Source organism: Myotis yumanensis, unplaced genomic scaffold, assembly GCF_028538775.1.
Source record: "Myotis yumanensis isolate MYYU_CA2020_CCGP unplaced genomic scaffold, mMyoYum1.0.hap1 SCAF_1, whole genome shotgun sequence".
NCBI lineage: Eukaryota > Metazoa > Chordata > Mammalia > Chiroptera > Vespertilionidae > Myotis > Myotis yumanensis.
Window position 1 is genome coordinate 10,461,629 of NW_027223752.1, and position 12,382 is coordinate 10,474,010.

The 12,382-nt window shown below is 54.7% G+C and overlaps 1 protein-coding gene and 1 pseudogene across 1 annotated transcript in view; one reads left to right on the forward strand and one right to left on the reverse strand.

The window, feature by feature from the left end:
• Positions 1 to 1,320: 1,320 nt before the first annotated feature.
• LOC139009491 (protein Daple-like) overlaps positions 1,321 to 12,382 on the forward strand; it is a 106,835-nt gene continuing 95,773 nt past the window's right edge. Inside the window, exons 1-3 of the mRNA XM_070413772.1 lie at positions 1,321 to 1,499; positions 2,293 to 2,393; positions 8,759 to 8,867. Of these exons, the coding sequence (XP_070269873.1) occupies positions 1,386 to 1,499; positions 2,293 to 2,393; positions 8,759 to 8,867 (324 nt within the window). The 5' untranslated portion in view covers positions 1,321 to 1,385. The remainder of the gene's footprint in view (positions 1,500 to 2,292; positions 2,394 to 8,758; positions 8,868 to 12,382) is intronic.
• Positions 6,988 to 8,732, reverse strand: LOC139007999 (V-type proton ATPase subunit D pseudogene; annotated as a pseudogene).

A 12,382-nucleotide genomic window follows, 5' to 3' on the forward strand; every position in this document is an offset into this window, starting at 1 on the left:
TTTAGGAAACCCTAACTGCCCATTAGGCTCCTGGGACCACACACCTCCTTGCCAGTCCAACAAGGTGTGACAAAACTCGGCTGCAATGCCACATTTTGCCGGCAGATGCCGCAGCCCTAACACTTGACAGCCAAATTTCAAATTACTAACAAACGGGAAGCCATTTGGTGCCTATTGTATACTTGCCTAGCATTATGGTGGGCGCTTCAGGTCAACCCTGCACCGGTGGGGTAACACGTGACAATGAGATTAGTTAAATCGTTTAAAGTGCTTTGAACAATGACCGAATTACGGTGAGGCGGCAAAGAAGGGCCGGAACGCGGGTCTGCTGCAGCTGTTTCAGCAGGGAGGACCGGGCCTTTGCTTTCCATTCAGTTGGGGCCCTTGTCCTTTTTCCTGTCGCTTGCCACCAAGCTGCTGCGATGTCCCCCACTTTGAAGTCCGGAATTGGGCTCCTCTCTGGCAAAGTGGCAGTGGTGGTGGGGGCAGGGGAAGTGGTGTCAGCTGGGCCTGGCCCAGGTCAATGTGGCCACATTACCGGCTTCCTAAAGGAACTTCTAGAAGGCTGACAGCCCGGGAGGTGGCACTGTGGTGAGAAAGAGGTCACGCTCCCAGGGTCCGAAAGGTCAGCGACCGCTGGAACTCAAAGTTTCCTCTACCCTCCCGGCCTGCGCCCCATCTGCCTGCGAGACCCACCCCGGCGCGTAAGGCGCGTGAGGCGCGGGCTTGGCTCTCCCGTCACTGGCGCCAAGGGGGCTTCTAGGTGGTACCAGGGCTGCGGCTCCTCGCGCCCCACCGGCGGCACCTGTCTGGGGACCGCAGTCTCAGGGTCGGCCAGGCGGGGGCGACCTCGGGAGGCAGGACGGCCCGGCCCCCCGCACGCACCCGGGAGGCCCCGGCGGGGGCCAGTGCCCGCGCGCTCCGGGGGGCGCTTTGCCCCGGGCTTCACGAAGACGCACGCGCGCAGGGAGGCGCCACGTGCTGGGGCCCCGAGCGCGCGGAGGCTGCGCTCGGCGTTGGCGCGCCGCGGCGAACCCACGTGCGGGCAGCCGGGACCCGCCTGACGGAAGCCACCTACCGCCACGCACGTGCGGGCCGCCGCCCCTTCCCCGCGCCCACTCAGCCCAACTCGGCCCAGCGGGAACCGGATCCTGGTCCCGGCACCGCAAGGCGGCGCACCGCCCGCCTAGGGCTGCCGAGGGGCGGGGCCGCCCCCGTATTGTTCCTCCCCAGAGGCCGGCCCTCCCCTTCCCCAGCCCCGGGCGGGGCGCGGTGCCGCCGCAGCCGTGGAACGTGGGCTCGCGCCCCGCCTTTGTCTCCCCGCGGCTCGCGCCGTAGCCCCGGGCCGCAGTTCGCCGCGCGAGCCGCTCCGTGGACGCGGCGCGATGAGCTCGGGAAGCGGAGACGACGGGCGCAGCGAGGACGGGGGAAGCCTCAGGATGGACGTTACCGTCTCCGAGCTCATGGAGCTCTTTCTGCAGAGCCCGCTGGTGACTTGGGTGAGTGCGCCTGGCTCCCCGCCCCATTGTTAGTGCACCGGCCGCTCTCCCGCCCGCCTGCGGTCGCCGCAGACCCGACTCGCCCGGCCCCGGGCAGCCCCACGTTTCGGGGGGTCTTAGCAGGTGTTTCGGGCTGGGGTCGGGGTCCGTGTCCCGGGGTCCCGAGGCGTTTCCAACTCCGGAGCGGCGCGCCCGCTGCAGGACCCGTAGCGCTGCCTGCCCTGAGAGTGGGTACACCTGTTCCCGCCGGGGCACTGGGCTGCCGGTGCAGGAGCGGACGGGGTCCGAGTGGCCCCCCGGCCTCTGTGGCTTTACCACTCGGGAAAAGGACTCACTTCCCCAACATATCCTCGTGTAGTGTTTGAACCCGAGACCAGCCGGTGAATGGCGGTGACGGGTGGGGGTGGGGGAGGGAGGTGTCTCCGAGTGGGAACATGTGTACAGGCTGGGGTGGGTGCAGCGATTTCCAGTAGCTCTGAGACGTGAGAAATGTGTTGAAAAGTCCCTTTTATTTTTTATTTTCCCCCGCTCTGGGACGCTGGAGAAAAGTGGCGAGGAAGTTTTCCTCCTGCCGTCTCGCGTCTGTTGCCTGGAGCGGGGCAGGGAGACAGGCCATGGGGAAAGGTGGGCTTGGTGCCTACTGAAGCAGTGGGTGGGGGTGGGGGTGGGGGTGGGGATGGGGTGACCCCTTCAGCCCACCCGAGCCCTCCCCGCCTTTGCCCTGAAGAGCTTCAAATGGGCGCGTGTGGGGTGACTTTTCCTGCCTTTTCTCTCCACATCCCCCTCCTCGCAGGTGAAAACTTTGGGCCCATTTGGAAGCAACAACCACGACAACCTGACTCTGTATATGGATTTAGTGGATGGCATCTTTTTGAACCAAATCATGTTGCAAATGTAAGTGGTCTCCACGGACAAAGGACAGAAACAGTGCTTCTTCAGGAGGTTTGGTTTAAGGTGGTAGAGATGGAGCCTGAGGTTGCTATGGGAGGGTTCTTTGCACGTGGGGCCAATGGCATCTCAGTATCAAGTGCCTTTTTGCTGCCATTCGTTGGGGTAAGAAGAACTCCAGGACAGTGCAAGGTTGGCAGCTTGTTTTGATGAAGAAAATAGGGAATTGAAGGACTACCAAATACTTGATATAGATGGTGCAATGAACTTCAAACCACCTAATGTGATTTAAGCAATGAAATTAAAAAAAAACACATGTCTTTAGGGAGCAGGGAACTGTAACGGACAGTGTCTGGTTACAGGAAGTGTCAGGGGTGGGTCGAGAGCATCTGTGAGTGACTAAGGTTTCACTCTTGGTTGGGACACCTGTGTTTCTGAGCTCTCTTTCATTTCATCTTCCATGTTCAGTGGCCCCGTAGCACGTGCCGTTGGTTAAGTCGCTTCTCATGAGCTGGATTGAAAGTCACTGTGTGAGGACAGGAACAGGGAGTCAGAATGCTGTGGGACCGACTTGGAGCATGCCCCTTCAACAGGGTCTTGGTGGAAGTTCTACTTGTTTGCTAGAATGTGTGACCACATCCTTTCTCGTAGCTGAGCTCTGCAGAGCCCGTCTGACTGACGGCCCGCCACCTGTAGGTGTGGGCTCCTCCTGCTGCACTCTGTTTTTAACTCAGAAACGGCAGGGGAGATGCTGGAGCTTAGTGTCAGTGGCACTTGATTCTTAGACTCTTGCAGGAAAAGCAAACATCCTAGGGTTCTCTGTGGATCAATCCCTTACGCTCACCTGCAGCTAAGTGTCAGGCTTGAGCATAATAAACCCTTTAGCTAAAGAGAATCAGCTTCCTTTGTGGCCCCCGCAGGAGGAGGAGTTAGCTTTGGCATATTCAGAAAGTGATTTAAGTAGACTTACCTGAAAAGATCTGTTTTAAGACATTCCCCAAGAACATTGCTCCTTTTGTTTTAATGAGTCGTGTGGAATCGGGCTGTGGGAGAGACACTTCCGTTCTAATGGGGTTTTTTTCAAAAGCACTACCAGTCGTACCAATCCTGTGTTTGATTAGATTCTAAAGGACACGTCAGTTAGCTTTGGCAGCACTTCTCCCAGGACGCTGACGACAGTGAGTTTTCTTGGGTTGTCTGGTGGTATGGTTGAGTTCTGGCAACTACTCCCCATTCCCTTAGGACCCTCCCCCCCCCCCCCCCCCCCCCGCCCCAAAATTACTGGATTCTATTGGTGCAGTGGCCAGTGAAACTTCAACCTCTCCTTACCCAAGCCCAAGCCCAAGACTGTTGATTAAAAAAATCAGCAGTATCCCCAGCATTTTCATTCAGCTTTCACACCCAGGCAGAGGGAGAACAAAAGCCCGGGGATTGTTTCTCTTTCTTCCCTGACCTTTGGAATTCCTGACGCTTTTACCACTTGCTTGTAAATCAGGAAAGCTTGTTGGACGTTCCTTTGAGAAATGCCAGCTCATTGCCCATCCACTCTGGGCCCGCGGCTAAATTCAGTTTGTAGGGCTTCTTGCCTCCTCCTTGAAAATTTCAAATGCGATTTTCTCCTCAGTGATTTGCCAGGGTAACCAGTCTAGAAGTGAGGGCTCACTAGTTTGGGCTTAAAGCCATAAGCAGGGCTTCTGGGCCTTTCTGGTCAGGGCCAGGCACAGAAAAGGGACCACAGGGAAGCCGTTGGGGTGGCTTTCCAGAACGAGCACAGCCAGGAGGGAGTGCCCCAGCAGCACAGTGTACCTGTTGGTGCTGAGAATAACCCTGCTCCAGGTGTAGGGATGAGAACATTCATTGCCTTTGGAAGTGGTGGGGATTGACTGGAAAAGGGGTGCAGGAGAACTGGGAGGGGTAGAAGTTTTCTGTATAATGACTGGAGTAAGTTCCATTTTTTAACTCATCAAGCTGTAACTTAAGATACATGCATTTTACTCTATGTAAAAATTCCCTCAATTACAAAGAAAAAAAAAAGAAAAGAATTCCAGCCCCAGTGTCAACACAGAGGGAGCCAGCCTGGGTTTGAAGTCCAGGTGTCTCTCTTCCTAGCTGCCTGACACTGGCCATGGCACTCATCACCTCAGTTTCCTCATCTGTGAAATGGGAACTAAAGTGCCTCCCTTACGAGATGGTGGTGAGGATTAAATGAGGTGATGTGTTAGCATTTAGCACAGTGCCTGCCACTTAGAAGGTGTTAGTGTCAGTTACTCACTTATATGTATACTATCTTAATCCAGGAAGGATTTGAGGCATCCCTTATGAGTTGGGTTTTTTTTCTTCAGTCTTTTCTCCCACATCTTAGTCTCCTAGATTGCTGATAATTCTTAGCCTTCGCCCTCTCCCAGTGTGTTCTAGGGCAGAACTGGACTCGAGGAGGAGGAGGGGTGGGGTCGAGGTTTGCCCGGGGGGGGGGGGGGGGGGGGCACGTCCTAGCCCCACATCTGACACTGTACTTAAGCTAAGCTTCTGTTTTCACTTCTGCCAAATGGGAGAAATGTCGGCTACCCAGCAGGTCAGGCTGTTCTGCTGTACCACCCATGCTGGGAGCTTCGCCTGTGTGCCGTTCACCTGCTTTGATCAATTCTCCCCGGGGTTGGTAGGACCTGAGAAAAGAGAGCAGTATGCTAACTGGCTTGCTGGAGCTCAGATAAGAGGCATGTTACCTGACACTTCAGAGCCATATGGAGGCTGCTGGGGCTCACGTGACTACACCTGGGCATTGTCTCTGGCAACTGAAGAAGGCTGCGGTAGGAGTCTCTTGGCCCCGGCCTCCCGGTGAGGTGACATCAGTGCCGGGAAGCAGGAAAGCCCTGTGAGCTCAGCTTTGAGGAGAGGCCCCAGTCTAGGAGAATTCCTGAATGGAAGTGAGGCGTTGGGTGGCGCGGATGGAGACGCATGGGAAACTTGCTGAATAGCTCCTCTGTCAATGCGGTCTCTGGGTACCTCCTGGTACCCAAGGGAAAAGAAGGTGTCTGATTCACGTCGGACACATTTTTCACTGTCTCGTAGCAAAGTTACCTAGGAGCTTTGATTCTAGCATCAGGCAGGCAAGTTCAAATCCCCCCTCTGCCACGCACTAGTTTTTCACTTGGAGCAAATTCCTTACTTCAACTCTCTGTGCCTCCATTTCCTGCTCTGTAAGAAGGGGATGGTACTTTATAGGTTTGGAGAGGATTATAAAAGATCATGTATATAGAAAATGCCCAACAAATGTCATCATCGTTGTCATTAATGTGGGGCCCAGAACTGTGTGTGTTATGTGTGTGTGTGTGTGTGTGTGTTTGTGGGAGTGGACACGTTTGATGTGACCCAGATCGGAATCGGCAGCCCTTGTTGTACCTCCCGCAGCACGGAGGGGAGGGGGTTACCCAGTCCCGGGCAGAGTGGGAACAGACCATACTCAGCTTGTTTTGATTTGGTTCCTAATAACCTTTCTTTACCCTGAGAGCCTTAAAGGAGGGAGTATTAATGATCGTGATAATTAGTTTACTTGCTCGTATAGTAAACGTCAGGGCTCTTGGGGAGTGTAGTTTCAGTTAGTGACTGCTCTTCAGAACTGATGGGAGAAGCAGAGATGGTCCGAGCCCAGGCCCCGACCCTGGTGCGTGGAGTGTCTTCTAGGTGCAGCGAGCGTCCCTGTGTGTGCTGAGGCCCTGTGGCTCCTGGCACCCCTGGGGTGGTCCCCGTCTGACGTAAATGAAAGCTGAGGTGACAGTAACGACAAAACAGAAAAAGCCTTGCACGTTCCCTAAGTTCTGCTACATTAAGAAGCACATTTGTCACTCTGAGAAATTGCTTGTTATCTTTTAATGTACTATCGTCAAGGGAGAATTGCATCGTCAAGGTAAATCGTTTTGTAATGGTAGGTGCACTTCTGCAGCTAAAAGTGCCTTTGCTGTTTAAACTCTGAACACCTCCTCTATTCCTAAATTAATTCCCACTGAACCGTTAACTTTTTTTTTTTCTATGCATGAAAGGTTCCATGAGAGACATGAAATGTGTAGCCTGGCCAGACTCTATTACTGTGAGGAGATAGTAAAAAAATGTGGTCACACGACACTTGAAAAGAGGTCCTCTGGTTTCCCCACGGGACCCACTGACTATTTTAGGGGCTGTAGGGTGATTGAATAAGATCCCTGGCTGAGTATTGCACGTAATGAGTAAAGGGGTTCAGATACAGTGCAAGGTGGGGACTCATAGTGCAGCTATCAAATAGTCATGGCTGAGTTTAATTTAATTAATTTTTTAAAAATTAAAATGGTGCCATGTTAGGACTTCCGAAAGAACCAGCGCAGGAAAGATAGTTCAAATGGAAGACCTCATCTGTCCCTTCAGCTAGAACCGTGGTTGGCAAACTGCAGCTCAGCAAACCGCGGCTCTCGAGCCACATGCGGCTCTTTGGCCCCTTGAGCGTGGCTCTTCCACAAAATACCGACTTCTGCACTTGGGCCACGAAGTTTCAATCGCACTGTACGTGCGCGCTCGCATGTGATATTTTATAGAAGAGCCACACTCAAGGGGCCAAAGAGCCGTATGTGGCTCACGAGCTGCAGTTTGCCGACCACGGAGCTAAAAGATTGGCAGGCTCCGCCACCTCCCTAGCTGCCCTTCATTGCTCCATGTCCTTCTCAGATTTTTTCCTTGAGAATCTTTCTCTTCTCTATTTTCTTTGATCTATAGAACTCTCCTGATCCAACGCCATGATGATCTAAGCAGGGGTACATTCAATGCGGGGAATGATACGTTCAATGGCATTTACACGCCTGTTGGTTATCTTCATAGCTTCATCCTAAGTAACAAAGAAGGCTGCAACGAGGCTAGTTCCACCAGTGGTCCCATTGCTTCGGCACAATTCCTCAATTAATTTAGCCAATTGTTCCCCACCTCTGGCTAGGCCAGTCAGTTCGTTACTGTCATTTCCTTCATGGTAATGTTCAAATCCTGGCAAAGTGACCCCTGCTACATTCTCTTTCTTCGTGCACATCTTCATGTGGGCTTCATTTACATTTTGGATAACTGTGGTGCTCAAGATCCCTGCTGTGAACTTGGCCTCAGAGAGCGAAAGGCAGCTTCTCTCATCACTTCACCCTTCAGCGGTTTAGTCTCAGTCTCTGTAACCTTCAGGCTCCGTTGAAATCGAAGAGTTTGTTTTTCTTAAATGTACTTCCAGTGACATTTGAAATGATTTCTACTTGTAGTTGTTGTTTTTTTTCCTGTTTGTCAATTTTGTATTAATTATTGACTCCAAATGAGCCGAGTGTCATTGAGATTGATTTCATACCTTCCCCAACCCCCCTTCATGTATCGAGGGGGCGGGTTACCGCCGACAGAGGAAGAGGCCTGCCTCTCTTCCATCAGACCGGCTCCCAGGAGGCTCAGCGCCCTTATCACAGGGCTCGGGTGACAGGTGAAACCATGAAGACAGCCCTCATTTGAATTAGACCTCCCTCCTGTGTCTTGGGACAGTAAGGCTGGGGGAGGGCTTTGTTATGAAAAGCAGGAGAGGTGGCAGCTGAGTTGTCCTATTATGCCTGTTCTCGTCAGATAGGAAACCTTCGTTATCACACGGAGACTTTTGAGACGCATCCTGTACAGACACAGATGAGTGAAATTATAAGTCGCTGGGTTCAGATGACTGCTTTCATCATGACCAGGCCGGACTTTTGCCCGAGAGCGGAAAATAAATGACGCTTTGGGGGTTTCCCACGTGCATCACTTGTCTCGCTACGGTTAGCATTTCCCGTAGGCTGCGTGGTACACCAGATAGTGCCACGGACTGATGTCCGTTTGTCCCGGTGGAATCGTGTCCCTAGAACGTAAACCACAGGCAGGATCAGTGTGAGACCGATTCTGGTGCCAGGGGAAGGGAACCCATGTGAAGTAGAACATCAATGATTTTTATTGACTTAAGTCAGAACATGGACCATTTTTTCCCCTTTTACTTTCTTGATGACTCATATATTTTTGTGTGTTCAGCTTTTAATCTTGAAATATATTTTGGGGTAGGTTGTTGATTTTTACCCTGTAACTTTTTGGGTCTGCGTTGCATTTGGTGGTGGTTGAGGGGTGCTGCTAGCAGTGGGAATGGAAATGCCATTGATTGAGGGCCTGAGGAGGGTAGGGGCTTGTGGGAGCTGGAGTGATGTGTCTCGGGTCCACAGCTCAGCAGGGGCAGAATTAGGGTTTGACTGGAGCCCCACTGGTTATAGCCCCACACTCACCTAGGCTTGGCGAGGACTGCCCAGCGCTGGGAAGGGAGGTGCGGTCAGCGCTGGGAGACGCCATTTCCTTTCTCGCGCTTCTTCCCCTAGAGACCCCAGGCCGACTAATCAGCGCATCAACCAGCACGTGAACAACGACGTGAACCTCCGCATTCAGAACTTGACCATCTTGGTGAGAAACATCAAGACCTACTACCAGGTAAGGGCCGCTCTCTGCTCCCCAGGGGTCCTGTGCTCCTGGCAGTGCCGCCACTCAAACGGTTTCCCCACAGGAAGCCCGGAGGAAATGTGTTCACGGTCAGGCTTCTGCTTGCTGACAGTTGGTGTGTTTTCTCACTGGCATCTGTTTTTTGCATTGTGAGGAGGGTCAGATGTTGAATTGCTTTACCTCGTCCAGGGAATGTCGGTTGAGCGGTGTGCGAGGCATTGGGTCTGGTGCTGTGAGGGCCCCAGAGATGAGCCTCGGGTCGCCACTGTGGCCCCAAGCACCAGTCGCTCGGGGAGTGGCTGGATGGGCACCGGGAGGGGCACCCTGAGGTGGTTATCACCCACAGCTCAGCGCGTCTTTGTACAGCAGCAGTTCAAGGGGTGGAAAGAGATACGGGACCACAGAAGGGTTATGTTGGGGCAGGACTGTAATCGGCGAGCCTCCAGCTTGCAGACGGGAGCGCTGGAGTTCACCGTGTGGAATGCCCGCTTGTCCGTGCTCACCACACCTCATTAGCAGAGAGTCCGTGGTAGGAGGACCTGATGGGGAAGGGCTGTTAAAATCCCCACCCCAGCCGTGGGAAGGTGGGGTGAAATCTTTGATATTTGTGGTCTTTACATGGCCAGCGCTGATGCAATATGGACTGAAACTGCCCTGCAGGCCCCTGGTTTTCACACTTTTTCTGAGCACTGAAACTTCCCCCTTCCCCCATAGGAGTTTTTTTAAGATCTCAGGTGACACCCAATGACTCTGATTGACTTGGGGGTTGGGGGCCCCTGGTGCCTTCTGCTCAGCCCCCTCTCCCTTCAGGGCATCCCTGTGGGTTCCTGGGACCCCAGGGAACATGGTTTAAGAACCACTCAGTGCTCATCAACAAGCCCCAGATTCATGCCGAGGTTTCACTGAGATCCTGGGCCAAGCACTGTCTGTGCTCATTCCATGGCCTGTTGGCCGCACAGCACCGGGACTCTCCGAGCAGCCTCTGGGAGGCTTACAACCAGCCCCATCCTTTCAGTTAGAAATGCCAGCTGCGCTGAGGAGGGGCCGGGAGCCAGGGCGGGGCCTGGGAGAGCGGGGACTGTGGGGCCGAAGTGGCTTCGTTTCTTTGTCTGAGGGGAGCCACACTGAGGCCCGGGCAAGCTACAGGCTGGTGGGTTTCAGCTAGTGCTGCCCTTATGACAGCCACAGGCAGGGGAAGCTGGGCAGAGGCGGTGGTGCTGCCCTGGAACTTGGGTCTGGGTGTGGAGGGGCTTGATTCCTGGCTGCGGGACCATTCGTGGTAAGCAAGGGCTTTTGATGCTGTGTACCGGTGCCAGGGAAGCGGATGGGGCTAACAGTGCTATAGACAAGCACCCTAACTCGGGCTGCATGGGGGGCATGTGCGAAGGCTTCTTGGAGGAAGAGGCACCTGAGTGGACAGATGGTGCACAACTGAGTTTCCAAGATTGGAGGATTATGGGAAGGAGACAGGAGAAAAGGTGTTGAGATGGAGGGAGTCCGGGAGGCACAAGACAGTCCTGTCCTTTGTCACAGTCAGCACTTGCCCCAGCTGCTGGGACGAAGGCCTGTTGCTCCTGGTTTCAGATGAATCAACACCAGGGAGATGTCAACGTGGAACTCCTGACGGGCAGGCCTCCTGCCTCAGGTGTTGCTGGGAGGTTGTTGCCCCTCCCTTGTGGCAGCGATGAGGGCCTCAGGTGGAGGTGCGGTTTCTGAGGCTCTCCGTGAGCAGCCCGGGCAGTCGGGCTCGGTGCAGGCTGTGTGGCATGCACAAGCCGTCCTCTGCTCTCGCTGGCTGGGGAGGGTGCACGCTGATGGTGGGCAGCAGCCCTGCTGGGCAGGTCTGGGCTGGCCAAGGGGGCTTGGCACTGCTGGGGACCTTGTCGAGTTGCAGCAGTTTGCCGCTCTTGGGGGGACTGTGTAGAGCTCCAGAGCACGGGAACCACTTCGGGAAGGAAAAGACGGCCAGGCCACCCTCAGGGCCCAGAGAGAATCGAGGTAGAAGGAAGGACCCTGCCTCCTAGCTCGGCGTCTGCACTGTGGCTTCTGCACTGTGGCTTCTGCGCCGAGGGCAGGGCTGGGGTGCGTGGCAGCCTCAGCCCGGCGCCCAGTGTAAATGTTTGCTGAAGCACTCGCTAAAGGCCGCAGAGCGTCCCCCGCCTCAGTCCTGCTCACGTGGACCAAGCCTCCGCCGCAGGGCGCTTGCCGCTGGGCTGACACCGGTAGGCGTGGGCAAGGTTGAGCTGTGTGTTTTTTTCTTCTGATTTATTATAAAGTAAAGTTAAGTCCCGGTCGTATAAGTAATACGTGGTTTTTATAAACAGCGTGGAAAACAAACAGGTAGCAAGAAAAAAGACCCACCCAGGGTCCCACCACTGAAAGGCAATCCCCGTGAGCAGTTTGAGCGTTTCCTCCCAGTGTTCCCATGAATAGTTTTTGTTTCTCGCCGTCGTGGTCGTGCCTTATACACAATCGCATATCCTGTCTTTTTTCCCTCCCACCTGACATTGTGGCAGAAGCATAATTGGTCATTATTGTCAAGCGACATTCAAGCAAGTTTTCCAAAGAAGTGTTGCCCAGCGCCCCCTGTTGTGAGGGGCGTGGATGAAGTGAGACAAAACATGCCTTACTCTGACCAGGGAGGGTGAGCGGTCCTCCCCAAGTAGAGTGGGATGCCCTCTTGCCCCTGGCTTTTCAGTCAGACGCGTCAAGGTCACGGAATCCAGCCCTGGGCCTTGTTTGCCAGGCAGCGGCTCTCACCCTGCCCGTCCTTCCCTGCGGCACCGTGGGGCCGGGGCAGTTAGGAGGGCCGGCGTCTCTCTCCAATAGCGTGGTCTTGTTGCACAAGAAGCTTATGTTTTGCCCCTGAAAGCCTGTGGAGACCTTGTCCTTGACCTTTCTCAGAAGACAGAAGGTGGGTGGGAGGCACACGGCCAGGTGCAGTCTGACGGCGGGTGTCTCAGCCAGGACCTCAGGCTGAGGGCTTCTGGCCTGGGGCTTGGACTCCTCTGGGATTGGGGCCAGGACCCTGTATTTTCAGAAGTTCCCCAGCTGTTGAGTCTTACTGTCCTTCCTGTAACGCTGGGAATCAGTGGGCTGGAGTAGTGGTTCTCAAAGGGGGGTTCCCGGCCCAGCAGTAGGGAACTTGTTAGAAACACATCTGCGTCTCTAACCAGCCCCTCTCAAGACCTGCTGTGGAGGCCCTGCCTCCGGCTTAAGCCCTGCAGAGGATGCTGCTGCGCCCTCACATGGGAGCTCCGGGCTACGGAGAGTGCCTAGTGATGTCTGGAAGAGCGCCTTCCGCCAGTTCCCCTAGGGCAGGGAGAGCTCAGTCCTCCCAGTGGCTCCTCTGCATCCCGAACAGCAGAAATGGCACCTCCTCAGCCCTGGGGCAGGTGCGGTCCTTCTCTGGGCCTCTGAGTTCGCATCCATCAAGAAGAGGATGGGCCCTGGGAGTCCGATACTCTGCAGCCCCACAGTGACCAGAGATGGCCACGATTTAGAGT